Raw genomic sequence first — 27,739 nt, forward strand, 5'->3', positions numbered from 1 at the left:
TAAATTTTAGGCATTTTTGGTTTCGCAGATCAGATTTTGAGTTAAATCGGGACTTTTCGAGTATTTGAATATATTTCGGGTATTTACTGATTTTCATGTATTTTTTGGATTTCATATATTTGCAGGTTTACTCGTACTTGGGGTCCTAGATATCCAAACCTACCAGGATCCACTATATACCTGAAAATTATATGTATTTTTATCTGGATCCACTACAAACCTACCTAGATCCACTATATACTTGAAAATTATATGTATTTTACGACTATTTAAATTATGGATCCAAACCAACTCATACCCGAAAGAAACCGATTCAAATCTAAACCAAAAAAAAAATTGACATCACCAAAAAATTATTATATTTTAGATTCTCAATAAATATAGCTTAAAACATTTATAACATTTATAATATTTTTGATGCTTAATATATGAGAGTAATGATAATAGCTCCTTATTAAATGGGAAGAAATGCTATAATAGCTATCGGGATTTATCACATTTACCGTACATGATATATATAGAAGTTAGATGAAAATATGGAACGTATAAGTTATGATCTTTTACGAATCGGGATATGTTGTTACGCAAAAGACTTAAAAATATCTTCTAGGATATTAAACACTAATTCTTAACTTGACTGTATACATATTCCACAAACATTAGAATACTATGATAATTAATATATATATATATATATCAGTATGTATAGTAAACCGGTTTGGGTATTATCAACATATACTATGTTATAAATATGTTTATTCTAAAATTAATAATATGTTTGGTTTAAACATATTCGTTCGTGAATGGGGATGTTCTTATATATGGCTTGAATCTTAATTTCAAAATTAAATTGGAAGTCAGTTCGATCCAAAACGGAATTGACGTTTTATCATATGTTACAACACATCACTTGTACAATTAGGAATTATATATTACAAATTTATAAGTGCTACAAAAATGTCATTTTATCATAGTATATTATCGATAATATAAACCTCAAACTATATGTAAATAGTGTTCAGGAAAGCTTTAAATTCATTAAAGTATTTCATGGTGTTTTCAATTTCGTATATAGGTGTTGTGATAATATACGTATGTAATATATATGGTTTGAGTAAACCACTAAATTTGATATGTATCTCATGTTACCTTATATTGTTAGAGAAATATTAGGTAAGACCAAAAAATAATTAACTAATAAATAGGTCCAACAACTTTATATAAGTAAATTTTTTCAGAATAATTTTCTTTTAATAGTATAGATACATAGTTTAAAACAAAGTACAAGAACAACGTTATAAATATCAAATTCTGAATAATATATTTGCTCATTTTGACACAACCAAATACACATAATAATAAAAAACATTTGTACGAGTCAAACGCTAGATATATTGTTCGATCACCACATAAACACAATGGTGATCGTTTTATTTTACAGAAAACAAACCCCAAAATGTTCACCAGGACATAAAACTACGTTTTTACCATACAATGAAAAAACGATTTTAGGAATCATAGGAAACCAGAACAATTTAAAACCGAATGACTTCCTAAAATGTCTATATACATATATTTTATCAAAAAGTCACTTAATGCAGGAACAAAACATCTCTTCTCTGTACAAAATTTTCCTCCTACGTATCCCCTTCCGTGATGAGAGCTACAACTACTGCTTATACGTTCACCTACCTGAAAAGAAAAGTCCAGGTAAGTGAAAAAAAAAACTCAAATAATCCAGGAAGGCATATTATTAACTGAAAACACACAAGCTATGTTAAATTATTAGATGACCAAAATATGAAAACGGGAAGTGGTTGTTGGTCTCAGATGAAACAGAAAGCGAGCTATAGACAAGAAACACTTTAGTACACTAACAGATGACGATGATAGAGAAGTAAGTTCATACTTGTATTTTCTGGTCCTGTTCAATTGATTCCCTTCAGGTTGAGGAGCTTTTTCCACCACATAAGAAGCAATCAAGGTATCCAGTTTTACCAACCAGAGAGCAATCGCAGAAGTTGTTCGAGGCATAGAAGGGAAGCTAGTTATAATTTCTCCCTCCTCCTCCTCACCAAAGTGCCATAACCAATCTTCATTGATTGCTCCAACAAAGTCCCCAATCACCTTCAGACCATGATTTAGCAACAAGAGGTAAGTTAGAGAACAATCAATTTCGGACTAAAATAAGGAAAAAGGGAGCTTTGCATAATAAAAATGAAAACCTGCGTAATTTCAGACAACGTTGAGCTTCGTCGAAGCCTTTTTGCCCATAACCTATGAGCTGACTTTTTCCATGCACCAATCAAGGCATCTTCGGGCATTGCAGACTGAAAAATGTTAACCAAGAAAGGGAGCAGTTTCTTAACACAAACCAAGAAAGACGGAAAAGATTAAAAATAGTAAAGCAAAAACGACTATCTCGACAGACCTCAATGGCATACACTGCAGCCTTTAGTGATTGCAACTGGGAAGAACGAACTTTGTGATCTGGAAATGAATCACTACTCTCTTCATTCTTCCTGCTGCATGTGGCTTCATGAATCGCATATCTTTCTTCAAGATCTATATCAAGCTCAAAGGTAGCATGGCAAATCTTGCAGTGCTTCTCATCTCTCCAATACAAATCATGACAACTCTTACACCTAGTAAGCGAATCAAGGTAGGATCTTCGGCTGTGTTTAACAACATTGAGATTAAGATAATATTTATCCCATATCCATTCATCAAACTCCTGAACAAGGCTCCATAATAGGCTGTTGCCCCGCTTCTCAAATACTATAGCTGCTTGTTGATCATTGGCAATCTCATTGAGACATAGGTTGTTGTTGTCTATATCAGAAACCGGTGAAGAAGAACTGTCCTCTCTGACTACATGGTCAATTCTTCTTAACATGGCTTGACAGAGAAAACTTTCTCGTTTCTCCAATGACTCAATAAGCCGAGCTTCCCGTCTACCCCTATCGTCCAACACTGACAACAGTGCCCGCAAAGCCTGCACCAAGCCAAAAAATAGGGAAATGTTAGGCAAGGAATCAATCCAACTTACACAATACAAGTTTTCATTTAATTTGTGCACAATGACATCACCTCCTTGTGGCTGATAACTTCCCAGTGACCATCTTCAGAAGATTCAAAGTAGACACACCTATGACCAGGGTCATTCGCGTTGCATGGGCCTAAGAAAAGCCAGTACCTGTTGAACCTACGGTCAGAACCAAGGTATACAGATTGCATAGGGTGAACATTGTCTCCAGCGAGCTTTGCAAAATCAGCCCCCACAATTGATGATGAATCAACTGGATGAGAATCAGACGGTTTAGATAGCTTTTCGATTCGCTCTCCTCCATGGACCCATGATACGCGTGGATGATTAGAGGATGATGCTCTCTTGATTTTTCCACCAGAACCATGACTATAGATACTAGGGGCACAGTCAACCATAGCTCTGGGTAAATCCTCCATTCTAATAGTGGAACCAGAACTAAGAAGATCAATCAAAGCGATGAAAACATCTAACTTCTCTTCAATGCTTAAGTCTGAATATTCCCCCTCCATTAGCCCCAACAACCATGCTTCTCCAGGATGGCTTTCATCAATCTCACTGCATACTTCCAACACCTGCTTCCGCCTTTTCCTACACTTGGCTTTTCGAAATACAAAACTTTCTGAAACACGCCCCAACTCATCACCAGATTCATCATCATCAACACTTCCAGACTCGCCCGAATCAGACTCATGGTCCTCAGAGAAACAATTAACACGTGCACGATATGTAGATTCAGATATTTTTTCGAAAAGTGTAATATCACTTGCCAGCGTTGAACATATTGAACGCTCTCGTTCTTCTTCTGATGCAGTTGCAAGATTCAGCGCAGCAACCTATAACATTAACCAGCAGCCTATTCTATTAGATATAATAATCTTAGGATTTACTAACAAGAAGCTGATAATAATTTCAGAAAAAACTACCTCTACTGCTGCATTTGCTAACTCGGATATTTTCAAGCCATTTTTGCCTCCTTGCTCGTTAAGCATTCTAAATAATTCACCCTTTAATGTTCCAAGACGGAGGCCATACTTTTTCATGAGTCTCCTTTCCTACAGGAGGTAACATCAACCAATAATGCGTCAGAAAATTAAAGAAAAAACCTATAAACGACATAGAACATGCACAGGAGGATATAAAAGAAAATTGAGCAAGAACCTTCAGTATTCCACACGCAACTAACCCATCTTCAAGAATAAACAAAGCATGCTAGTATATGGAACTTTGATACGAATGAAAAGGACAAGAGATGTAGCATTTGTAGGCATTTCATGTGATGAACTATATTTTCGGTGCCAAGCAAATAGAGTAGACAGATGGTTGTTTCAACGAATCAAAAGGGTTGCACGAAATCAGCACCTTACTTAGTTCCTCTGATTGACCAGCAGCCCGCTTTACAGAACCAAAACCAGCTGCAACCAATATCTGACGCAATATCTCCGCCCATGTAAGAGAATTTAATGAATCCTTCCACATATCAAGAATAAGAATTTGGCTCTCCACCTAAAAAAAAAATATCATGGAGAATGTCAAAACCTGTCTCTCAAACGGAAGTATGCCAAGGAAAAAAATAGATAGCTCCACATACCGACTGCAGCAGGGCTAGAAACTTGCATGATATACTCAAGGTTGAAAAAGATCCCCTTTGCAGCTCGGTTTCAACATCAAGCAGAAGCAACTTCAGCAGGGAAAGATGAATTTTACCAAGGAGCAAGGAGTCCTGAAAGAGGAAATGCAATATGTTATTTTAAGAAACAGTTTCCTTCAGCAACATAAGAGATTTGACTATTTGTTATTATCAAATAAGAGAGAGCACCTTATCATGAAATGCCCGTGTGAACTCGTCGATAGTGAAGGGACATATATCAAGAGTTACTGAATAAGTATACAGGAAATGGACAACCTGTCAACACATATGTAGTACTAGGTCAGCTCCAAGAAATGTAATTTTAAGAAGAAATCAATCACGAAGTGCACACCTTAAAAAGTTTCTTGACAGACTCTGGAGAAGAATTCCATGGATGCAAAGCAAAAGGCAGCCTCATGCCAACAGAACTTGGGGGAAACTTGGGCAATAAATCTGGAAACAAACAACAAAATAGATGTAAAAAAAGGTACTTGAGAACGAAAACTCACTCTCCCTAGGATTGAACCAAGACACATACCTTTGCATAGAAAACAAGATCCACTAGTAGCAGTATGGCATGAACAAGTTAACGGAGGATTCACTAGCCCTTCCTGTCTCTCCAATTCCTCGTCATCAACTAGTATCGACATTGTTTGACAGGTTTCTTTAAATACCTCCCCGAGCTCACATTTCTCACTAAATCCCACCGTCTCATCTTTGTTTAATTCTTCGGTGGTCTGCAGCAAGCAAGCAAGAGTCAATCAAATCATATTTGTTGGCTTATTGAATCTAAGCTACCTCTGTATTTATAGAATTCCTCTTCTTTTCCGTCGGCTTCTTCTTCTTCTTCTGCTTCTGCTTCTGAAGAAAGCAAAACAATTGCAATAAACAATAAGTTCAAAAAGGCAATAAAAGAGGTAAAAACAAGTAGTACCAGTATAGATGCTAATTGTGTTTTGGTCTTCTTGGGATTGCTTTGAGCTAAGGTTGCTCTTTCGTGGCTATTTGGATTCATAACACGCCACGCTGTCATCAAACCCTTGCCAATACCATATTGTTTCTTCTTTACAACAACGCAATCATCTTGACTAGTGTGCTTCTCGGAAACCTAAATAAAAGAAAAATAAATAAAGATCAAAGAGTAACTAACCTTTCTCTTTTGCAATAATGAAAGATGATTCCACTAACCTTTCTCTTTCTCCCCACTCTCTGTTGATCAAGAGATGATGATGAAGGAGGAAGATGGTCAAATTGAAAACCAAGTGAGGGGCCGTCTTTTCTAAAAACCTTAGCCAAAATGTACTGTGAGGTCAACAGCTTTTGACAATTGATCTTCCGAAGAGCAGAGCGAGGAATCTTCGCCCTCACCGCCGCCGCCACGGAGGATTTCTTTCTACTTGTTCTTCTCCTCTCATCCATTTTCTCTGCATTCATCACATGTAAGGTAGACACGAACTGCCCCTGTTCAAACACGGGGGAGATACGACTGCGCCGGTAAGAGGACCGCCGCGATTTCGGATCGACTCGCTCTGATCTTCACCTTCTGTATCAGAAAAATCTGATGCTACTTTTGTTTAGATATATCTTTAGAAATGAGATTTTGTGGAGGGTTTTAGGGTTTTGGAGGAGATAGAAATGAATACAAAATGACTCTTTCACCCTTCTTTAAACCTTTTACAAAAAAAATAATAATAATAAGTATAACAAATTTGACGTTCGTGCCCGGGTAAAGTAAAGAGTGAGAGATTGGAACAGCCACTGCACTAACTAAATTCTGGCTAACCAGACTAACTCTTTTTAGTAATTAACCTTAAACCTATAAAAAAAATTTCAAAAACTCCCCACAATTAATTCACGTTTAATCTCCGATTAACTGGTTCAACGCTTGGTATCAAAATAAAAAGCTTCCAGAACTTGAAGTTAAGCTCGCGATTTCCTCTTCGTATCCAATAAAATTTAAAAAAAATTGAGAACTCTGATGTTCGTCAATCAAAACCAGGCGCATGACACTCGACGCATTCGTCAACGTCAAATCATCCCCTTAATAAATAAATAAAAAATCCAAATATCTCCCGAAATATATTTACACCAAAAAAGTATCAAAATAAAATAAAAAGATAAATGATAAATATGTTTGTTTTAAGGGCAATTGCAATAATAGCACTTTTTGAAGTTTCTGTCTCAAAAATAGCACTAGAAGGAGAAACTCACAAAAATAACATTCATTAAAGGGTAAAATATCTCTAATACCCTTGATTTAAAATTAAATAAATACATAAAAATAAATAAAAATAAATAAAATAAAAATAAAAAAAGAAAAAAAAATAAATTATTTTTATAGTTTCAGATTATATGTTTTCAGATTCGAAATTTTTATAAATTTTTTTTTGAAATTTTTTTTGAATTTTTTTTTATTTTTTTTTCAAATTTTCTTTTTATAATTAAAAAATACTTTTTGAAATTGTTTTTAAAATTTTATTTTTTATTTTAGTATTTATTTTTTATAAAATTTTAAACTCTAATTCCAAAACCCCATCCCTTAACTCTAAACCCTAAGGTTTGGATTAATTAACCCAAGGGGTATAAGTGTATATTTACCTCTTTAATGAAACCTATTTTTGTGACTTTGAACCTTGAGTGCTACTTTGGGAACAAAAACTTAGTTTGGTGCTATTCTAGTCTTTTTCTCATGTTTTAACTGATTTATCTTTTTAAATAATTATATATTAATAAAATATTAAAATTGAATTTAAATATCTAACCATATTTTAATAACTAAAAAAAATTGAGAATTTGAAATGAACAAAAAGAGAAAAAAAAAATCAAAGAATCAGACAATTAGATACATACACTTATATAGCCGACTCTTACATAAACGGTGTGAATAAAATGTAAAACATCTCTAAAAAAATATCGAAGAAAGAAAGCCCAAATAGCCGAAACTTTTTTCTTTCTTCCTTTTTATTTTTATTTGATATCGTTATATCGGGTTAGGGTCTCGATTTTATTTTCCAATTTTGATTTGCCCTTTTGTGTTTTTTTTTTCTGTCGACTTATTGATGCAGAGAAATATTTAGATATATTCCAAATATTTTTATTATCTAGTTTATACTTATTTTAATATTTATCTTAATTAGTTAGAATTATCTTAAAAATTTTTAATAATTTTATAGTTATTTAGTTTTCATATAAATAGGCATCTTAGACTAAATAAAAATCTTTGTAATTATAGTAGCTTCTGCTACCTCAGGTAGTATCAGAGTTGGTATTTTGGTTTCTTAATGTTGAAGGGAAACATTTATTTTTCGCAAAAGAAAATTTGTTTTCTGAAAGTGAAAACACCGTTTATATCAATGTTGTTGGCGATCCAATATTCGATGTCTATGATGATGTTGTTCTGAAAGAGAAAGACGCTCATGTTAAAAATTATATTTGTGACGATGATGAAAACAATTTCATCAAAATTGCAAGGATCAGCGATGGGCATGTGGTGGCTGTCTCGGAAGATGGAACTACTACCAAGAATTTCCATATCATATCGACGAAATAAGACGTCATGTATCAGTGTTTTTAAATCTGAACCGAACTGGCGATCAGACCAGGTTAAACCATGAACCAAAAATAATCTAAAAACCCTTATCGAACCGTCAAAAATCCAGAAACCGACGGCTCAATTAACCAGCCAAACCCCGGTTCGTATATAAGCCAAAATTTGTTATTAATTTTTCTTTTTTTAAAGTAAAAATAAGATTTATCAAAGATTAATAAAGTATAGTCTCTCGTCTTTTTGTTTTGTCTTCTTTAGAACTCATAAATTACAAGATTCACAAAGTTTAATATTCACGTCAAGATATTGTTTTGTCTACTTCTCATTTTTTAAAAAAAAATTATTTCATGATCACTTATTTTGAAGACTTTAAATCATTGAAACATTTTCGTTTTTGAAATTTGTATTTCAAAATATAACTTTTACCTAATGTGTATATAATTTTTTTTAAAGGTGATGAAGATGTAGAGTGATAAGATCTACGAATAAAGTTTAAATGTGCTTTCCATATTGTTTTATGATTTTAATTTTTTTTTTTGTTTTTCTACACATTATGACTATTTAAACATTTTATTTGATATGATATATTTTTTTAAAAAAATATGCATATTATTTATAAAATATCATTAAATTTAGTTTAATCTAAATAAATTCGATCGAACCCGGTTCAGATCCGGTCGAATTACAATGAGCCATGACCCAAAACAATTCCGGTTCGCTTGCCGGTCCAGTTTTAAAAACACTGTCACGTATATATTCAACAGCACTAGAAGCCAATCAGATGTGTTTCCTTGGGGTTTTGGAGTAAAAAAGGAGGTTTCATGCAAATTATGGAAATTTTGGCTAAAGGCAATACATGTCGTATAATTTGTTTGGAGATGAATAAATAAGAAGGTGAAGAGATACAAATGGAAGAGATGCAAAATAATAACATTTCATGTGAAGATTTCAAATCTGGTTTTGGGGTTGAAGATCACAGTTAAGATTCAAGGACAAATCTTCTCTAACCCGGAAAGAATGATACAGAGAGATATTTGGATATATTCTACATATTTTTATTATCTAGTTTACAATTATTTTAGTATTTATATTAATTAGTTAGAATTATCTTAAGAATTTTTAATAGTTTTTTATTGTTATTTAATTTTCATATCAATAGAGGTCTTAGACCATACGCAACGCGGGTTGTTAGGTATTTCTTAGCGCTAATCCTTAGGGAAATTTGGAATAAAAACGATTATTAAATTAGGTTAAGCTAAGAAAGAATCCTTACCTAAGGATTTTTCGGCTTTGGTCCTAGATGAGCTGGCAACACCTGATTCGTGCGGAGAAGCGTTGTGTTTCGTATAGCGAAAGTCAAACTTTCATTTACGCGACTCGATCTGAATAAAAAACCTCTACATCTCTCCAGGCGAAGGCAAAGGCGATTCGTCGATCCGCGTCGTTGAAGGTAAAGCCGACCGTTTAAACTCATTATTTTTTCTTATGGAGTTGATGCATGTTGATTTCATCAGTTTTTAGGGATCCGATTGGGGGATTTGAATAGCTTTCGGCCTTGAAATCGAATTGGGGATTTAATTCGAATTAGGGTTTCCATCTGGGTTTGCTTTTCTCTTCTTTTCGATAAGCTTCTTTGTTGTTTCGTCGCGATTACGGGTTCGGGTTTGAGTGTAAATCGATTTAGGGTTTTATAAATCGATTTAGGGTTTTCTAATTTGGGGATTTTGATTCGATTATATTTTTTTGTTCTTGTAGGTTCTAAATGGAGGAAGAAATGCGAGATATGAAAGCACACAAAGCATACTACAACATGCTTCATTTCGTTTCAGAAGCCCAACATGGAATTCCCAAGTTGTGCCCCCGTGGATCTATCACGAAGGAGTTCGTCGACGAAGAGGATTCATATGACTACCTCCCCGGGAAAAGATACTTCATCTGCAAAGACTACCAGGTTCAAAATGTTCTGTCTCTTTATACTCCATATTGATTTTCTGTTTGATTAATCATTTAATGTTTTCGCAGAATGACGGGATGCATTTCAGGCAACCATGGGTTATGGGTGTGCAACAAGAGTTTGAGAGGCTCAAACATCGCATGATGGAGCAGGAGAAGCTTCAGCTAGAGTGCGAGGCGCTTAAGGTTAGTTTATAAGTTAATGTTCATTGGTGTTTGTACAATCTTTCTAACACATTGTTTGTTTTCTGTGATGTCTCTTCAGTACCAGGTTAAGATGCTTCTTCAGCGTGTGTCTGAACTTGAGAAAGTCCGCTGAGGTTAGTGTTTTGAACTGTGTCTCCTTGTAGTTTAATTTTGAGAACAAAGTAGGATAGTGCATGTGTCTCCTTGTAGTTTGAGTTCAAAGTAGGACCGTCTGTGTGTAACTTTGTTGAAACTAGGATCGTGCGTGTTTCTCCTTGCAGTTTGAAAACAAACTAGGATTGTACTGGTTAACGTTCTAGTTTGAAACTAAACTTAACTTCGTAGTTTAAATGCACACCAAACCACCACTAAATTATTCCTTAACTGCTTCTTTTAGACTAAAACATTAATTTTATTGTCGTGAGCTGTTTTGATATGACAGTTTCCTACTAGGCTTCAATGCTGTTAATGTAGAATCCTTTATTTAATCCTCTGTGTTTCTACTAGAGAAACACAGACTTCTTCCTAAATGGCAAATAACAATGGTTATGTTAACTTATTAGCGAGCCAAGGGTCAATTGACTTTGGCTCATCACAACCTTTTTTCTTTACCGGTCAAAGTAGTGATGAGTCTAGTGTCAAAGAGAGGAGAAAGTGGACACCGAAGGAGGATTTAATCCTCATAGGTGCGTGGCTCAACACCAGCAAAGACCCAATAGTGAGCAACGAACAAAAAGCTGGTGCCTTCTGGAAGAGAATTGTAGAGTACTACAATTCTAGTCCTCTCCTGGTTGGGACTATCCCACGAGAACTTGGGCAATGCAAGCAAAGATGGGCTCGGATCGACGATTTGGTATGTAAGTTTGCTGGCTGCTACGACATGGCACTGAGGGAGCAGACAAGCGGGCAAAATGACAACGATGTGATGAAGTCTGCCTTGGATATCTTCCACAGTGACCAGAACCAGAAGTTCAACTTGGAACACGCGTGGAGGGAGCTTAGGCATGATGTGAAATGGTGCTCCACCAACCTTGAGAAAGAAAAGCGCAAACCAGTGGATCCTGTTGCGAACGAAGGGTCAGTGCCAGAGCCAGAAGAGAGACCAATTGGAGTGAAGGCTGCGAAGGCTGCTAAAAAGAGAAAGAAAACTGGAAAAGAAGAAGAATTGGCAAAGCTTGAGAATTTGTTGGAAATAAAAAAACAAATCTCAAAGGAAAGTTTGCTAGAGAGTTTGCTTGCAAAGCCCGAGCCTCTCTCTGAGATGGAATCAGCTCTCAAAATAAAACTTATGTCTGCTTTGTTGTAGGGTTTGTTAGCTCTAACCTTAGTTTGCCTATGTCTACTTTACAATGTGTGCATTAGACTAGTTTACGATGTTTGCATTAGACTAGCTTAGATGTTTGCATTAGACTACTTTACGATGATAACCTCTGCTTACACACGTGATTTTGCTCTGTTTCAGGTGAAGTACAAGACCATGTGCTTGTTGAAGACAAAAGCTGGTATCTCTTCTCTCTTCAGTCACGGGTGGTTTGTCTCTTTCTCCTTGTATTTCGATGTGAACCAAGTCACGGGTGTATTTGTATCTTTCTCTTTGTATTTTCATGTGAACCAAGTCGTGTACCATGTTGCCTTTATAAGTCTGTTTATGTGAACGAAGTCCTTTGTGCTTCTTCTTCCTTGTATTGTCTCAAACCGGATGTAATGATGTTTTAGTGTATTCTATTTCCTTTGCTCTTCTTCTCCTTGTACAACCTACTTACAAACGAAATACTCAACCTTCAAAAACTTAAGCAAACTTAAGCAAACGAACCAAGTCGTTGTTGCCAATCTCCACACGCCTTGATCGCTGAGACGAGACGTTCATCCTCTCATCCCACGACATAAAACCATCCTCTCATCACACGCCTTGTTTCTGTAAGCATTAGTTTTTGAAATAGTTTTGCGAAGTAGAAGCCTGTTTACGGTTTACGGTTTGGTCTCCAATTCAATTTATGGGCATTATGGTTTTCGAAATAAGCACAAAGAAGGATAGTGTGGTTATTTCCCCTGAGAAATCACTATACTATTTAATTAAACTCACTTCCACAAAAGTTTTATTTATTTATTTGATATATGTAAAATTCTACTTTTTACAAGTGAGTGTATTACGTGACTAATTAACCCTTTCCTAATACTATTATATAACAATTATCAGCTGATGACTTTAGTAATATAAATTACGATTAATGCAATTCAAAAAAATAATACCAAAAGAAAGTTTATAATAAATAAGTTTAATATAATGTTAAGAGTTCTAAAACGTGTGCCTTGAAAAATCAGTTTTGAAAGAAGGATAGGCAAATATGGCAGATGAAGTCGACCGAAGACTCGATGCGGCTGTCAATGAGGCTTTTGATGAATATTTTGAAGACACATACAACAGCATCATGGAGAATCGAACAAATAAAAAGAAGAAACGTGCATATGTCGAACAAAACCGCGAAGCGGGCCACAACCGTCTATGGAATGACTATTTTAGTGAAAATCCGTCATTTCCAGAAAATTTATTCAGACGTCGTTTTCGCATGAACAAGCAAGTATTCATGCGTATTATCGACACCCTCTCAGCAAATGTTCCATTCTTTCAGCAAAGGAGAGATGCAGTCGGACGGTTGGGTCTATCTACACTACAAAAGTGTACGGCGGTTATTCGTATGCTTGCTTATGGCTGTGCGGCTGACGCCGTCGACGAGTATCTCCGACTCGGTGAAAGCACCGCACTTTCATGTTTAACCCATTTCACAGATGCTGTAATTCTATTATTTGGAGAAGAATATCTACGGAGACCCAATCCTGAGGATCTTCAACGTTTACTCAATATTGGAGAGATCCGCGGCTTTCCGGGGATGATTGGAAGCATCGACTGTATGCATTGGGAGTGGAAAAATTGCCCAACCGCTTGGAAAGGACAATACACACGTGGATCAGGAAAGCCGACACTTGTTTTGGAGGCTGTGGCGTCACAAGATCTTTGGATATGGCACGCTTATTTCGGTTCTCCAGGTACCTTAAATGATATTAACGTCCTTGATCGATCACCTGTATTTGATGACATTTATCAAGGTCGAGCTCCAAGGGTAACGTACATAGTCAACGGACACCAGTATGATTTGGCGTACTACCTCACGGACGGTATATATCCAAAATGGTCAACATTTATCCAATCTATCACACTCCCTCAAGGTCCTAAAGCAGAGTTATTTGCTAAAGTTCAAGAAGCTACCCGAAAAAATGTGGAGCGTGCTTTTGGTGTATTGCAAGCTCGATTTGCGATAGTGAAAAACCCGGCGCTGTCATTGGACAAGGAAAAAATAGGGAAGATTATGAGAGCATATATCATACTGCATAATATGATTGTCGAAAATGAACGGGGTGGATACACTCTGTACGATACATCTGAATTTGAAGAAGGAGACTCGAGCAGAAGTTCACATGTTGAGCATATTAACAACATGCCTACCCATTTCGGTAATATGCTTGGTCTACGGAATCATGTTCGAGATAGGCGTACACACAAAGCATTGAAAAATGATTTAATCGAAAATATTTGGAACAAGTTTGGTGATGATGAAGATGTATAATTATCGTATGTTTGCTTTTAATCATTGAATAAAAAAAATTTTAAATTAATTTTTTTTTAAATTTAATAATTTTAAATTCTTAAAGACTTCATTTTGAGTAACACCATTGGGCATACATTTTAGACTCAAATCCTTAACTATTCAAAAAACAAAAAAAAAATACTATTATAATCCTAAGGACTCCAATGGTGGGTAACACCATTGGAGTTGCTCTTATATGCTTATGAGACGGGAAACATAATGGATAGATTCTCGAACTAGAAATCCTTCTTGCGGATTCGAAGTAAGGGAATACACAGACCTAGAAGATGATCGTAAGGATAGAAAGATCACCTCGAAGAATTGTGGTTTCTTCGGAAGCGCTTCCACAATGAACATGTGTTCCAAGTGTCAAAACCGAAGGAAGGACCAACCCGATGTGCTACTTGCAAGAAACGGGTTGGTCTGACTGGATTCAAATGTCGCAGTGGTGACCTCTTCTGCGGGACACACCGCTATGCAGACATACATAACTGCTCCTTCAATTACCATGTCGCTGTGCAAGAACCTATAGCTAAAGCAAATCCAGTTGTGAAGGCAGAGAAGCTTGACAAAATCTGAAAAACTCAAACACCAAAGTTTCCTTCGTCCTGTCTGTCTGGTCCAAGGTCGTTGCTTATATACATGGTCCAAGAACGAAAGCGTGTTTTGCTCTTTAGCTTCTTTCATTCTCTCTACAATATTTGTGGTGTGAAACTTTCTATTATCTTTGTTTGCAAGCAGAGAAGTATGCTCTTAAAGAATATGCTTTGATGTGTTTTTTTTTCTTATGATTTATGAGCACTATGGTTTGTTTATGTTTCATCATTTAGGTATGTATCATAATGAGACTGTATCTGTAGCTATATATTGAATCTTTTCTTTAAAAGTGTGTGCTTGTCTTACGTTGGAGGTTTTAGGTCAGACTCTCGTTCATTTTCATTTATCTGTTTGGTGAGCTATGGAAGTGCTGTGAAGTCATTAACTTTAACATCTGGCTAACTGCCCCGATGAAGATTCAGGAGCTTAGCTTTCCCCGGTTTATGATGACCAATGTGCATAACCGGATAGATCGGTTCACCCTCGCCACATACTACCAAAACACTGAACCAAAAACTTGTGAATTTGTCACCCGTGCGCTGTAGTAGATATATTATTCTTTATATCTATATACTACATGATGACCTGTGTGTATGCACTGGGTGAAAGTTTAATACAATACTGCTGGCAAATGTAAACAATAAATTCACATAACCTGCCTATTTTATGTATAAAAACATATGGATAATATGGAAATTTTATTGATGAATAGTATGGACAAAAAAAAGGGGTTGGTTTTGGATTTGACTTGAAAAAGTGGGTTGGTTTTGAAAAACACCCAATTAATAAACGAAGCAACCGTAGACTAAGTTATGCATTCAACGTTAAATCTTTATTTTCATGTGAATAAAAACATAACAAAATCCAAATGTATTCAAGATAGATAGAGAAAACATGTTGAAAGCTACTCATTCTAATAAAAAAGTAGGAAATCATGAAGTACATTAACGTTGACATCAACTAAAACCATCTCACTGAGACCACCACCAGCCGAATATTGTTTCCACAGGATAACCTTCACTTTGATTTTTCACTTTGATTTTCCACATTGATTTGAACGGTTTCAAGTCAAAAACGGCAGTGAAAGATGCCAAAGTTCAGCACACTAAGGCTTGAGAATTTAGCTTGTTTTGGTTTCTTGTTTCTTTTCCGTTACCCGTAAGGCCATAACTAACCCCAAAAAAAAGGTAAAGTTAACAAACGTGCCATGAGAGCAGTGCTGGCCCTGGGCCCAAGTTGATGAAGTATGAGCTTCCGGCCACCAATTTATATGTACTAAACCAGTCACAAAATTAATAAAAACTTGTGTAGTCGAGAGGTTGAAACAGCATTTATCTTGCCAAGGGGACAAGGGTTTGAATCTTTCCTGGTCTAAATCACAGTTTTTGGCCACTTTTTTTATTTTTAGCTAGTAGCCTCAAATACACTAGGACCAGCTCTGCATGAGAGTGTGTCTGCCTCTGCGAGTGCCCTAAAGCCACGTGCATGAATTGTCCTATGCTCTTTTCATTCTTAGTTTTTTTTTTGTGTAAATGTTAAGATTTATATCAGTTTTTTTCAGTTTTTAAGTTGTGAAAAACCACTTATTACAAGAAAGACAAAATACAAGAAAACAAAGAGAGCAAAGAGAGAATTTCAAAGGGAAGAACATTAAGGCGGCCGGCCGGAATGGTTCATTCTTAGTTTCGACTGATTTTGGCTATATTAGACAACCACTCACTCAGGGCCGGGCCTAGTTACAAGCCCATCAAGCATTTGCTTGAGGGCTGATCACTATAAAAATATTTTTGGGGCCAACTTTTCTAATAATTAGGTAGCAGAGATGGTGCAAGAAGCTATAATATGAGACCCCTCTATGGGTGCCCTGGGTTCGAATGCTGAGTAGTGCGATTCTGGGCCAATTTTTTTTCTCGCTTCTAGTTTGCCAAATGTCAGGCACGGCCCTGCACTCACTACACTGTCACGGGAAAGATCTACTAGGTTTTCTTATAACAATTCTATTCTTCTTCTTTTTGTCAACTTGTGATAACAATTCTATTATATATTACACGTTTTCTTAATACAAAATTTGAATCTCGAGATATATTATAACTTTCAATAGGTTTAATTATATATGAAAACAGAGAAATAACTCTAGAATAGTTCATCATATATATATACTAGTAGTATTCCGGCGCTACGCGCCGGTTTTGTATGTTTTATTCTTACGTAAATTTACAATTCATTTTATGGCCTTATTAAAGAAAATATGTTCAAAAATATGAAAATAAAACTATATTAAAAGAAAATGATATTTTTCGGATTCATTTGATAGTGGTTAGCGATAGTGTATTACTTTGTTTTGAAGTTACTTATTTCAAAGTGGAATAGCATAAGTAGTTGTGACTAATCAATTCAATAAAAATAAAATAAATAGCTGGTAATCGTAACAAAGTTTATTTAGTTGAAATTTAAACATAAAGTAAAGTTGATGTTTTATTTAGAAAACATATTTATACTGCTAAGTACCATATGGACATTATATAGAAAAAACGGCATTTGAAATTTTATTTTAAAGACTAATATGAATTTAAACGTGTGTAATGAAGTTTTATTCATATATTCTTCTTATTTTTATATATAAGGATTAAGGATTGTTGTTTATTTTTAGAATTAATCGTTTGAGTATTTTTTTTATTTTAAAGTAGTTTTGTTTCAATTTTCTGTCAAATATTTGTTCTTACATTGTCCATTATAATTATTGTAATATTTTGACGTATGTTTATTTGATTTATGGGAACTTAACCTCATCATCTTATGCGGTTAGTAATTTTTCTCAACAATAAAGTTGAAGTGGGACAACCAAAGGTAAGCAGCTTATTGATTTGGGCTACCAAAATAATGTCATAAAATCTCATTATCGACTCTTGATATTCCAATAACTTGTACATCATACTCTGCGACTCTTCAACCCAAATAAAGAGACATATATTGCAACTTTGTAGCATAGACAAAAGAAAAACTCTTAAAAGTGACAGATAAATCGTGAGCTACCTTCATGCTTCTAACACAGCTCGAGATGTCAGAACACTTCTTTGTCACATCTAGTGAACAACTTTCTTTGTTGTTCAAAAAAAAAAAAGTGAACAACTTTCTTTTGAAAGTTTGCAAACCAGGCCTGAAACGATAGATAATACCAACAATTTCATCTATATTTGTAATTTGTTTCCAATATGAGGCTTTTATTGATGATATTATAAGCAAAAGCATTCGTCGTGCTATAGGTAGTGACTCGTACCGAAAGATCTCATGTGATTCGCTTGGCTTTTGATTTGAGTACGGTCAGCTCATAATCTTACGACCCGTTAAAGGTTTGCAATCCAGGCAAGCAATGAAAAATAAAACATCAAAAACCCATAAAGGGTTAGGTTTTTATCTAAATTGACAGACAACAGAACTCAAGAAACTGATGAAATAGAAAGTAGGAAGGATCGGAAGCGGCATAGTATACAGAGGAGAAAAATAAGTTTGAGTTTCGAAATCAGAAAGTGGATTTTGATGCGTGCACCTTGTCACCGTGGGTGAGCAGCGAATATATAGTGAGTAAGTGACAGAGGAGAATCTGAAGCGAAGGTCGGCATGGAGCTGTTACTGTGTTTGAATGATGAATAATTGAAAGAAGAGTGGGGAATAAGGACATTCGAACTTGAACTTTTGCTTGCAGTAATTTTTTTCTTTTTCTAATTTGTTTTTGTTTTCCTTACAAACCATTCCAATCATGAACCCGGACATAACCGAAATCAATGGTAATCTTAACTGAAATAGAAACAAAACCTAACTAAAATTAAACGGGAGCTAACCGGAGACCAGGAACCCTAAAGAGCAAACGACGAAGCCGTCGTGTAAGGATAGTCGCCAAAAGAAACCTTCAGCGGCATAGGACCACCACCAAGAGGCGAGGCGAGGCGAGGCGAGACTCGAGCATCCACCTTCAAAGATAGACCGGAGCAGACCAGAAAAGCTTCTACCACAAACATAGAGAAGCACGACATAACCACCGAAACATCTGACAGAGAGAGAGAGAGAGAGCCGAGAAAAACTACATCGGCGAGAAGGAGGCAGAAAAGGGAGAGAAAAAAGCTTGATTTGGTAAACTATCTTACAACTGGGCCAGTATGTTTCCTAGAAGCCCAAACCCAAAATCTTCAACAAATGAAAGCGTGACAGGTGTCATCAAAAAGCCCCAAGGAAAGAAAAAAGTCTACTTTATAGTATAAGATATATATATTAAAAGCAGCTGTATGCGTTCAAAAAAAGTAAAAAAGAATCTAAATCAGTTGTAACTTTTATCTTGAATAGTTGTAATTAGTAATTATCAAAATGTAGATACAAGGTCATGTCTAATGAAACAAAACCCAAACCATTAGAGTTATTATGGAGCCAGAAGATGATAGATACCCTTATTCTTGGATTATCTTATATATTTGGAAGGCGAGTAATGACAAGTTATTCAGAGGTATAGAAAGGGACCCATTGGAGTTAGTCAAATATGCAGAGAGTGAATGTCAAGCATAGTACAATACAAAGGATATTATAAATGTTCTTCCACGGGCGCAAATTGTTGAAGAAACACAAGCTTTAAGCTTGGGTAATATTTGTACGGTGGATGGTTCATGGACCTCCACAGATCAATTCAGTGGAATTGGATGAGTTTGGAAGGATAGCATAGAAAGATCCAACTTATGCAGACACGAAACTTAATTGGTATAAACGTGAAATAGATTTATAAATCTATTTCACGTTTGGAATCTATTTCAATGGAATTGGATGGGTTTGGATTTATAAATCTATTTTACGTTTGGAATCCTAAAAATAAGTATTGTTAGTGTCATTTTCTTGAGTTTGTAAATATATTTTACGTTTATAACTCACATATTAAGAAAAAAGAATTAACCATCTTTTAATATATTTTTTACAAAATGCAAAATGAATTTTATTTACTAAGTATATTTGCCGGGAAATGCTCTCGTCTAAACCGCAGGACTCAAAACGCAATGGTTTAAATGTGTTTGTGTAACATTTATAGAAGAGACGTAATGACAATATGAGCTGATATTTATAACTGAAAATTTCTAAAATGGGTTCGCTAACCTAACCGATGGAATTAGATATACGTGAATCTGTAACATCCTGAGTTGTGATATATGGAAAGGCTTAAGAGGATTGATTTGACTACCTATGTCACCAAAGTTGACTTACATTTTATGTCACATATCCGTTTAGAACTCCAGACTTAATCACGTTTGGGCTGGAGTAGTGAAAGGATGAGTGACCTATCGGGAAGTGATTTGCGATACCGTGCGAGTGAGGTCAAAACACGAGGAAAGATCGGGTGGTGATTACATGGCCAGTAAACAATGATTTCGAGTTTTCAGAAAAATTAATGCACCGATTGTTGGAATGGGATGGGATCCACGGGCCGAGTGAGCAGACGTGGATGGCCCATTAGCCGTGGGTGGTCGGAGCGTTATAAGTGGTATCAAAGCCAGGTTAGCCATCTCGGTTCTGGTCCGAAAGCTGTCTTGAGACATGTCGTGGGGTGCAACGAGAACGTTGCGTTCTTTGAAAGGGGGTGAATTGTGACATCATGAGTTGTGATATATGGAAAGGCTTAAGATGATTGATTTGGCTACCTATGTCACTAAAGTTGACTTACCTTTTCCATCACACATCCGTTTATAACTCCAAAGTTAAGCGTGCTTAGACTGGAGTAGTGAGAGGATGGGTAACCTATGGGATCGTGATACCGTGCGAGTGAGGTCAAAAGTGGAAACATCGGGTGGTGATTGTAGGGTCAGTAAACAATGATTTCGAACTTTCAGAAAAATTAATGCACCGACTGTTGGAACAGGATGAAGCCTACGGATCGAGTGAACGGATGTGGATGGCCCATTACCCGTGGACGGTCGGAGCGTTATAGAATCATTGTTGATGAAAGATTCCGAAATTTTTATGTCGACTATATTTTTGGTTTTGCATTTTTATATGGAACAAAGGTGATAGTGAAGTAGCCAAAAAGTAACTTATACGTTGCTGGTATATCTCAATAAATACCAACAAAAATGGTTAGTTACATAAAGAGATTTATAATTTGTCTTAGAGCATCAACAACCATTGGGACCTCATTAAGTAAACAAATTATTAATATTTTATTTTAATTAAATGAAGTAATTAATTTTTATTTATCTTTTTGAATTTAAAATAATATAAAAGTGACACATGAGTCTGTAGGTTATAAAGTCGTTGAAATATATAAGTTTAGAACTTTTTCTGACACTTTTCCTAATTTTTTCTTATTAATTGATTATTTTTAATTTTAGAAACTTATGTCAAAAACCTCCGTTGAAAGTGTTCGAATAGGGTAGAAAATAAATAAATTGGACTGAAAACAATTAAATTAAAAGGGGCCAAAAGAAGATTTGGAAAGGCAAATCTAATGTCATTACATGAACCCGTACTTGGTGGCCAAAGAAGAAGAAGAAGAAGCAAAGTTAACCTAACCGGTATCACAGCATGATTACTTCTAGCGGGTCTGCATGTGCGCGTGTTCTAAAGCCACGTCCTAGGTTGCAGTTGTCCTTTGCTTTTTTCTTTCTTAGGCAGAAACTCAGTTGAGTTTCTTCATTAATGCTTTATCATTTTTTTTAAAAAAAATGATTAAAAATAAAATAAACATACCAATAATTTGTCAATAGCCATTAAAATCTGAGTTCTTCATTAATGCTTTATCATTTTTTTTAAAAAAAATTGATTAAAAATAAAATAACATACCAATAATTTGTCAATAGCCATTAAAATATTGTCATTTGCAGGGTCGGTCCTGAATCATGTTAGGTGAAACATTTGCAATAGGTTCTCAATTTTTTTAAAAAAAATTACATATAAATAAGCTTTCAAAAAAAATTTTAAACCTCTAAATTTGTAAAAAAAAAGAAAAATTACATAGAAACAGTCACATGTTCCAAAATCTCAGGACCGGCCTTGATCATTTGTCTTTAGAATTTCTCAAAAACTTTTTAAAAATCTTTCCCAATAAAGATGAATCTTCATTTCTCTCCGTTTTATTCTCTTTTGTTTTTTTCTTGTTTCTTTTATTCACCAGATACCCTAGGGATACTGTCTTTTTTTTTCTTTGAACTTACCCTAGGGATACTGTCACTGCGCTTGTCCTTAATTTCGTCTGATTTCAGCTCAATAACACAACCACTCACTGTCACGGGGAGATATTTGCGCGTTTTCTTACTACCAAATGTGAATCTCGAGATTTTTTTCCCAAAACTTTCTAAAAGTTAGCAACTTATCTAGAAATTAGATATATTAAAAACAGCTATATACGTTCAAAAAGGTAGAAATAATCTAAATTAGTCGTAAGTTTTATCTAGAATAATTTTTATTAGTAAATATTATCACAATTTTTTTCTCAAAAAAAAAAATATTATCACAATGTAGATACAGGGCCATGTCTAACGAAACAAAACCCAAACAAAAAACATGTCTAAAACCTCTTGATAATGTAAACTTTTAGGGGTCCATTTTCTAACTTTTATACAGTACAGTATATCCTATAAATAAATATTGTTAACCACCTTTAATACATTTTACAAAATACATATTTTTTTTTCTGAACGAAACATATAATTTTTATTACTATACATATTTTTACCACAAAAAGTATTATGTTTTTTTTTCTGCAATCATCTTAGGCTTCCAAAACCCTAGGAACAGACATATAAAATGCCAATGAACGTACCAATCACAACAAACTCAACCTTGTAAATGGCCGGAGAAATGCTCTCGCCTACACCTCAGGAGTCAAAACGCAACCGTTTAAAACCGCATATCATGGTGTTTCCATATCCAGCACAAGGCCACTTGCTTCCTCTTCTGGACTTAACCCATCAACTCTGTCTTCTTGGCAACGTCACTGTCTCAATCATCGTCACACCTAAAAACCTTCCTCACCTCTCCCCTCTTCTCTCCGCTCATCCATCCGCCGTCTCCGCCGTCACTCTACCTCTCCCTCACAGTCCTTCCGGCGTTGAGAACGTCAAAGACCTTGGCTGTACTCCTCATATCATGGCTTCTCTTCGTCAGCTTCGAGAGCCTATCATCAAGTGGTTACGTTCTCATCCAAATCCTCCCGTTGCTCTCATCTCTGACTTCTTCCTCGGATGGACCAACGATCTCGGTGTTCCTCGCTTTGCTTTCTTCAGTTCTGGAGCGTTCTTTGCTTCGCTTGTACATTATGTCTCCGACAAGCGTCATCTCTATGACCAAACTGAGCCTGTCTGTATCTCGGATCTTCCTCGCTCCCCTGTTCTTAAGACAGAGCATCTACCGTTAACCCCGCAATCTCCCTTGTCGCGAGATGTTAATATCGTTAGAGACATGACCATGAACTTCTCTAGCCATGGTTGTATTTTCAATTCTTGCAACTGTCTGGAAGAGGAGTACATGGAGTATTTGAAGCTGAAAGTGGGTCATAACCGGGTTTTTGGTGTTGGTCCGGTTTCTTCTGTCGGTTTAGGCAAGGGAAAATCAGAACTCAATGTAGACGTGAAGACCTTGTTTAGTTGGCTTGACGGATGTCCGGATGGATCTGTGCTTTACATATGTTTTGGAAGTCAAAAAGTGTTGAGTAAAGAGCAATGTGATGCTTTGGCGCTTGGTCTTGAAAAGAGCATGACCCGGTTCGTTTGGGTGGCTAAGACAGACCCGATACCCGATGGGTTTGAGGATCGGGTCGCCGGTAGAGGAATGATTATTATCGGGTGGGCTCCTCAGGTGGCTGTGTTGAGTCACGTGGCCGTTGGTGGGTTTTTAAGCCATTGTGGATGGAACTCGGTGCTGGAAGCGGTAGCCAGCGGAACAACGATCTTGGCTTGGCCTATGGAAGCAGATCAGTTTGTGGATGCCAAGTTGCTGGTGGAGTATACAGGTGTAGCTGTTAGTGTCTGTGAAGGGGGTAAGACTGTGCCGAACCCACATGAGTTAGGTCGGGTCATAGCTGAAACAATGGGTGAGCAAGGACGTGAGGTACGTGCTCGGGCCAAGGAGATGGGAAAGAAGGCACGTGCTGCGACAGAAGTAAGAGGAAGCTCTACTATTGATTTGGAAAGACTTGTCAAAGAACTGGACTCTCTATAAAGATATGATTGCAATGATTAAAACGGTTTATGGAAATAAAAAAAGTGTTTTATTGTTAAAGCATCATATCTTCTTAGTTAAGACTAAGAGCATCTCCAATGGTGTTATAATCATTGGAGTCCTTATGATTATTAAACTAATTTTTTTTTAGAATAGTTAAGGACTCTAATCAAAATAGTATGTCTAATGGTGTTTTCCAATTTGAAGCTCTTAGCAATAAAAAATATTAAATTTAATAACATGCAAAATTTAAAATTTTATTTATTACATGATTAAATATTAAGATACAATAATTATTAATCTTTATCACCAAATTTGTTCCAAATGTTTTCAATTAAATCATTTTTCAATTGTTCATATATACGCCTATCGCGAACATGAATCTGAACGCCAAGCATATTACCGAGATTTGAAGGCATGTCGGTACTATAAGACATATCCACCCGTGAACTTCTGGTGACGTCTCCTTCTTCAAATTCAGATGTATCGTACCGAGTGTATCCATCACGTTCATTTTCGACTATCATATTGTGTAGTATGATATATGCTCTCATAATCTTCTCTATCTTTTCCTTGTCCCATGAAAGAGCCGGGTGTTTTCACAATCGCAAATCGACCTTGCAATACTCCAAAAGTCCACTCCACATCTTTTCGGGTTGCTTCTTGAACTTTAGCAAATAACTCAGCTTTAGGACCTTGAGGAAGTGAGATTGATTGGATAAATGTTGACCATTTTGGATATATACTGTCTGTGAGGTAGTACGCCAAATTATACATGTGACTATACATGAGGTTAACAAAACCAGTATTGCTATCCATGGTTAGAGAATGGTCTGTGTTACTTTACTAGGAACACAGAGCCTTAAGCAAGCGATTTTTAACTAAGAAATATTTAAATCCAATAAAAGCTGAGCAGTTAGGAAGGTAGAAAGCAATTCATTAGCATTTAACACCAATCTAATCTGACTAAGTAGAATGGTCTGAGAACTCTACTAGCAACACAGAGCCTTCGGGAACCGATTTATAACTAAGTAACAATTAAAAAAATCAAATCTGAGGAGTTAGGAAGGTAGAAAGTAATTTAGTAGCATTTAACACTAATCAAATTTGACCAGTTGGAAAGTTTTACAGTAAATGAGTTTTAGCATTTATAACATTTTCACTTTCATTTTCAGTTATTCCCGACTTTAAACATTTTGAATCATAATATAGTTATTCACATACAACTACTATATGTTCAATATAGTTATACATACAACTACTATATGTTTTTTTTATTATTCAAAGAAATGAGACTAGGAAGTAGTTTCTACATACCTTACAGACACTCGCGAGGTCAGAGACATGCCGTTTTAAGTCTTTGAAGCTCCTCCTGAACAGATAGGAGATTAAAAAGTCAAGTTTTTTTAAAAATGAAGAAACATCGATCAAAAGCAGAAGGAGAGAAACTAACCAGGCAGAAACATGACGACCAAACCTATTAAAACTAATACACAAACCATTAGACAAACAACCAATTCAAATCCATTTGTAGCCCCTGATTTCTTCTTAGATAACTCACAGACTGTATTCTCTAGCTTAACCAGCTTCTGCTTGCTCTCATTACCTTGATCCTTAAGCTGCCTAAGTTGTGTCTGAAAGTCACTCATCTCCTCCATAACCGCCACATCCCACCATTTCCAAACATGGCAGTCTCCATCAGCAACATTCTCACATGTGAAGTACCTTTTGCCTGGATCTTTTCTAGTGTAAGATGTTGCAACAACAGGCTCACCACCACAGTAGCATGTCTTCGGGATTCCATCATCAGCCTCAGGTTGAGGTGGGTACTGAACCGGAACCTGAATATTGTAGCTACTCTCAGCTTCATCCGCGTACATATCAGCTTCTGCTTGAAGGAGGCAGGTTAAACCTATGTCATACTCGTCTGATGAAGAAGGCTGGCTGTAGCTATAATCTTGTCCCATGTTTCGTTAACCTGAAAGAAATTGACAAGGTTAATATTAGACATGAAAATTTAAGAACTTGTTCTCCTATACGATCTCAAACCCAGATGATTCAGTCATGCCGTTAAACCACAATAATCACAGAGCCAAAGCACATAATCACAACTTTAAGAAAGAATCGGAAACCCTAAGCTCAACAGAGTCATAGATCCCCAAATCGATTGAAACCAAAATCGTTTGAAACCAAAATCGTTTTGAAACCCTAACTACAAACGAAAAGATCCCCAAATCTATTGAAACCCATTTCGTTTTCAAACCCTAATTTCACACGAAAAGATCCCCAAATCGATTGAAAACCCAAAACCGAACCCTAATTTGCGAGGAAAACAACATGCAACCTAATCTAAATCCATAAATCAACAAGAGAAGGCTTCGATTTACCATGATTATCCGAGAACAATTGTTTTTTCTCGCCTTTGTCGGATTTGTCGCCAAGAGAAATCAACAAGAGCACAATCGCCTTTCTCGCCGAGAGGAAAGCTTTTTTTCTCGCCTTCGTCTCCTTTCTCCCCAAGAGAAATCAAGAACTGCACAATCGCCTCTTTGTCGCCGAGAGCAAATTTTTTTTCTCTTGTTGAGTCGAGAATGAAATGTTTTTCTCTCCAAACGAAACACAACACTCTCCCCACCCAATGCCAAGCCGCCACGTCTATAAGGATTTGGTCCTTAAAATCCTTATTTACGGACCAATCCTTAGTTAACTAAGTTTTTATATTGTTATTATATTGCTAATAACCTAGTATTAAGAGTTAAGGATTCCTCTTCATTCCCCGTTGCGGGTGCTCTAAGAGCATGTCAAACAATAGGCTTTAAGTGAGTATCTTAGAAATAAAATAATTACAAAAAAAGGAAAGTAGATGAAAGATGAAAAGAAAAGTTCTCAAAACATAACTTAGACCATCTCCAATGGAAGTTCTTTCCATTGGGATTCTTAATATATGTATTATGTATATATATATGTATGTATATATTATATATGTGTAAATAATTGTGGGGTCCACAATTATTGTGGAACTCCATAAATAAAGGTTATTAAGACCATTTTTAATCGAAGTATTTAAAGGGGTCCTTAGGGGGATTTAAAGGACTTGGACCCCACAAAAGCATAAGAGTCGGTTACAAAAGTAATGAATTAAGGATGGATATTGGTTAGTTTCTTGTACTGTTTGCGAGCCCCACTGCCACGTGGTGGTCCGCGATTAGTTTTCTTTTTAATTTTTTTTAATCAGATAAAACAAAAAAAAGAATTTTTTTTTTAAGAAACCTCCTAACAATTTCAGCTATAATCATGCCCTAAGGATTCTTAAAACTCTCTTTTAAGAACCCTTATCTATTTGGTTCCACAAAAATTATAGACCCTACAGTTAGTTATACATATATAATATATACATAACACATATATTAAGAACTCCAATGGAAAGAACCCTCATTGGAGATGCTCTTATAACACCCATTTTAGATACTTTGAGAGACATGTGTTTTTTTTTATATACATTAAGCATTTTAAAATATAACAAGTTGTAATTAATAAACAAATTACAATAAAATATTAATATTCATTTGATGAAAACTCCTTTTGAGAAACTGCACGGATAAGGATGCTCTAAGAGTCTATCTAAAATGTACATTACTTGATTTGTAGAAATAAACAAGACACTTTCTAGATTCAAGATAAGCCCTCAAACTGTGAAACACCTGTGTCATCTAAGAAGCCGATACAGAATGTACTGCCACAACTTCAAAGAACCATATATTTTAGTCTCCATTTTGCTCATTTCTTTGTTTGGCTTATTGACTAAAATGTCTTATGCAATGCAGCCAATGCTTCTATTTATGGTCGAGTTGAGTACTGTAAACAGAGGAAGAAAGTATTGAGAATGTTCTGAGTCTTATTCAACAACGTGAGTCTTACATATATACGAGACCAGAGAATCTTAACATCCA

General features: G+C 35.7%; 4 protein-coding genes across 5 annotated transcripts; 3 read left to right on the plus strand and 1 right to left on the minus strand.

Annotated features, from left to right (window-relative positions):
- Positions 1 to 1,309: 1,309 nt before the first annotated feature.
- Positions 1,310 to 7,087, minus strand: LOC103832849 (homeobox-DDT domain protein RLT3). Of its 2 annotated transcripts, none has more exons than XM_033277333.1 (14): positions 5,865 to 7,087; positions 5,611 to 5,784; positions 5,475 to 5,531; positions 5,215 to 5,413; positions 5,029 to 5,129; positions 4,866 to 4,952; positions 4,638 to 4,769; positions 4,409 to 4,552; positions 3,973 to 4,101; positions 3,091 to 3,882; positions 2,432 to 2,995; positions 2,226 to 2,330; positions 1,910 to 2,127; positions 1,310 to 1,692 (listed from the first exon to the last, which is right to left on the minus strand). In XM_033277333.1, exons 1-14 carry the CDS (start codon positions 6,108 to 6,110, stop codon positions 1,689 to 1,691), a joined length of 2,952 nt encoding a protein of 983 aa, XP_033133224.1. In that variant the 5' UTR covers positions 6,111 to 7,087; the 3' UTR covers positions 1,310 to 1,688. The 2 variants fall into 2 exon arrangements, with proteins under 2 accessions (XP_033133224.1, XP_009107194.1); XM_009108946.3 differs by having other exon boundaries at positions 5,475 to 5,537.
- A 3,804-nt stretch (positions 7,088 to 10,891) lies between these two features.
- On the plus strand, positions 10,892 to 11,668 carry LOC117127357 (glutathione S-transferase T3-like). Its single transcript, XM_033277480.1, has one exon. It carries the CDS (start codon positions 10,892 to 10,894, stop codon positions 11,666 to 11,668), a length of 777 nt encoding a protein of 258 aa, XP_033133371.1.
- A 373-nt stretch (positions 11,669 to 12,041) lies between these two features.
- LOC103833215 (putative nuclease HARBI1) lies at positions 12,042 to 14,420 on the plus strand. Its single transcript, XM_009109314.3, has 2 exons — positions 12,042 to 12,279; positions 12,685 to 14,420. Exon 2 carries the CDS (start codon positions 12,708 to 12,710, stop codon positions 13,983 to 13,985), a length of 1,278 nt encoding a protein of 425 aa, XP_009107562.2. The 5' UTR covers positions 12,042 to 12,279; positions 12,685 to 12,707; the 3' UTR covers positions 13,986 to 14,420.
- Positions 14,421 to 14,427: 7 nt separating this feature from the next.
- On the plus strand, positions 14,428 to 25,778 carry LOC103832850 (UDP-glycosyltransferase 89A2). The gene has a single exon (XM_033277336.1). It carries the CDS (start codon positions 22,419 to 22,421, stop codon positions 23,787 to 23,789), a length of 1,371 nt encoding a protein of 456 aa, XP_033133227.1. The 5' UTR covers positions 14,428 to 22,418; the 3' UTR covers positions 23,790 to 25,778.
- The last annotated feature ends 1,961 nt before the right edge of the window (positions 25,779 to 27,739 follow it).

This window comes from Brassica rapa, chromosome A08, assembly GCF_000309985.2.
Source record: "Brassica rapa cultivar Chiifu-401-42 chromosome A08, CAAS_Brap_v3.01, whole genome shotgun sequence".
NCBI lineage: Eukaryota > Viridiplantae > Streptophyta > Magnoliopsida > Brassicales > Brassicaceae > Brassica > Brassica rapa.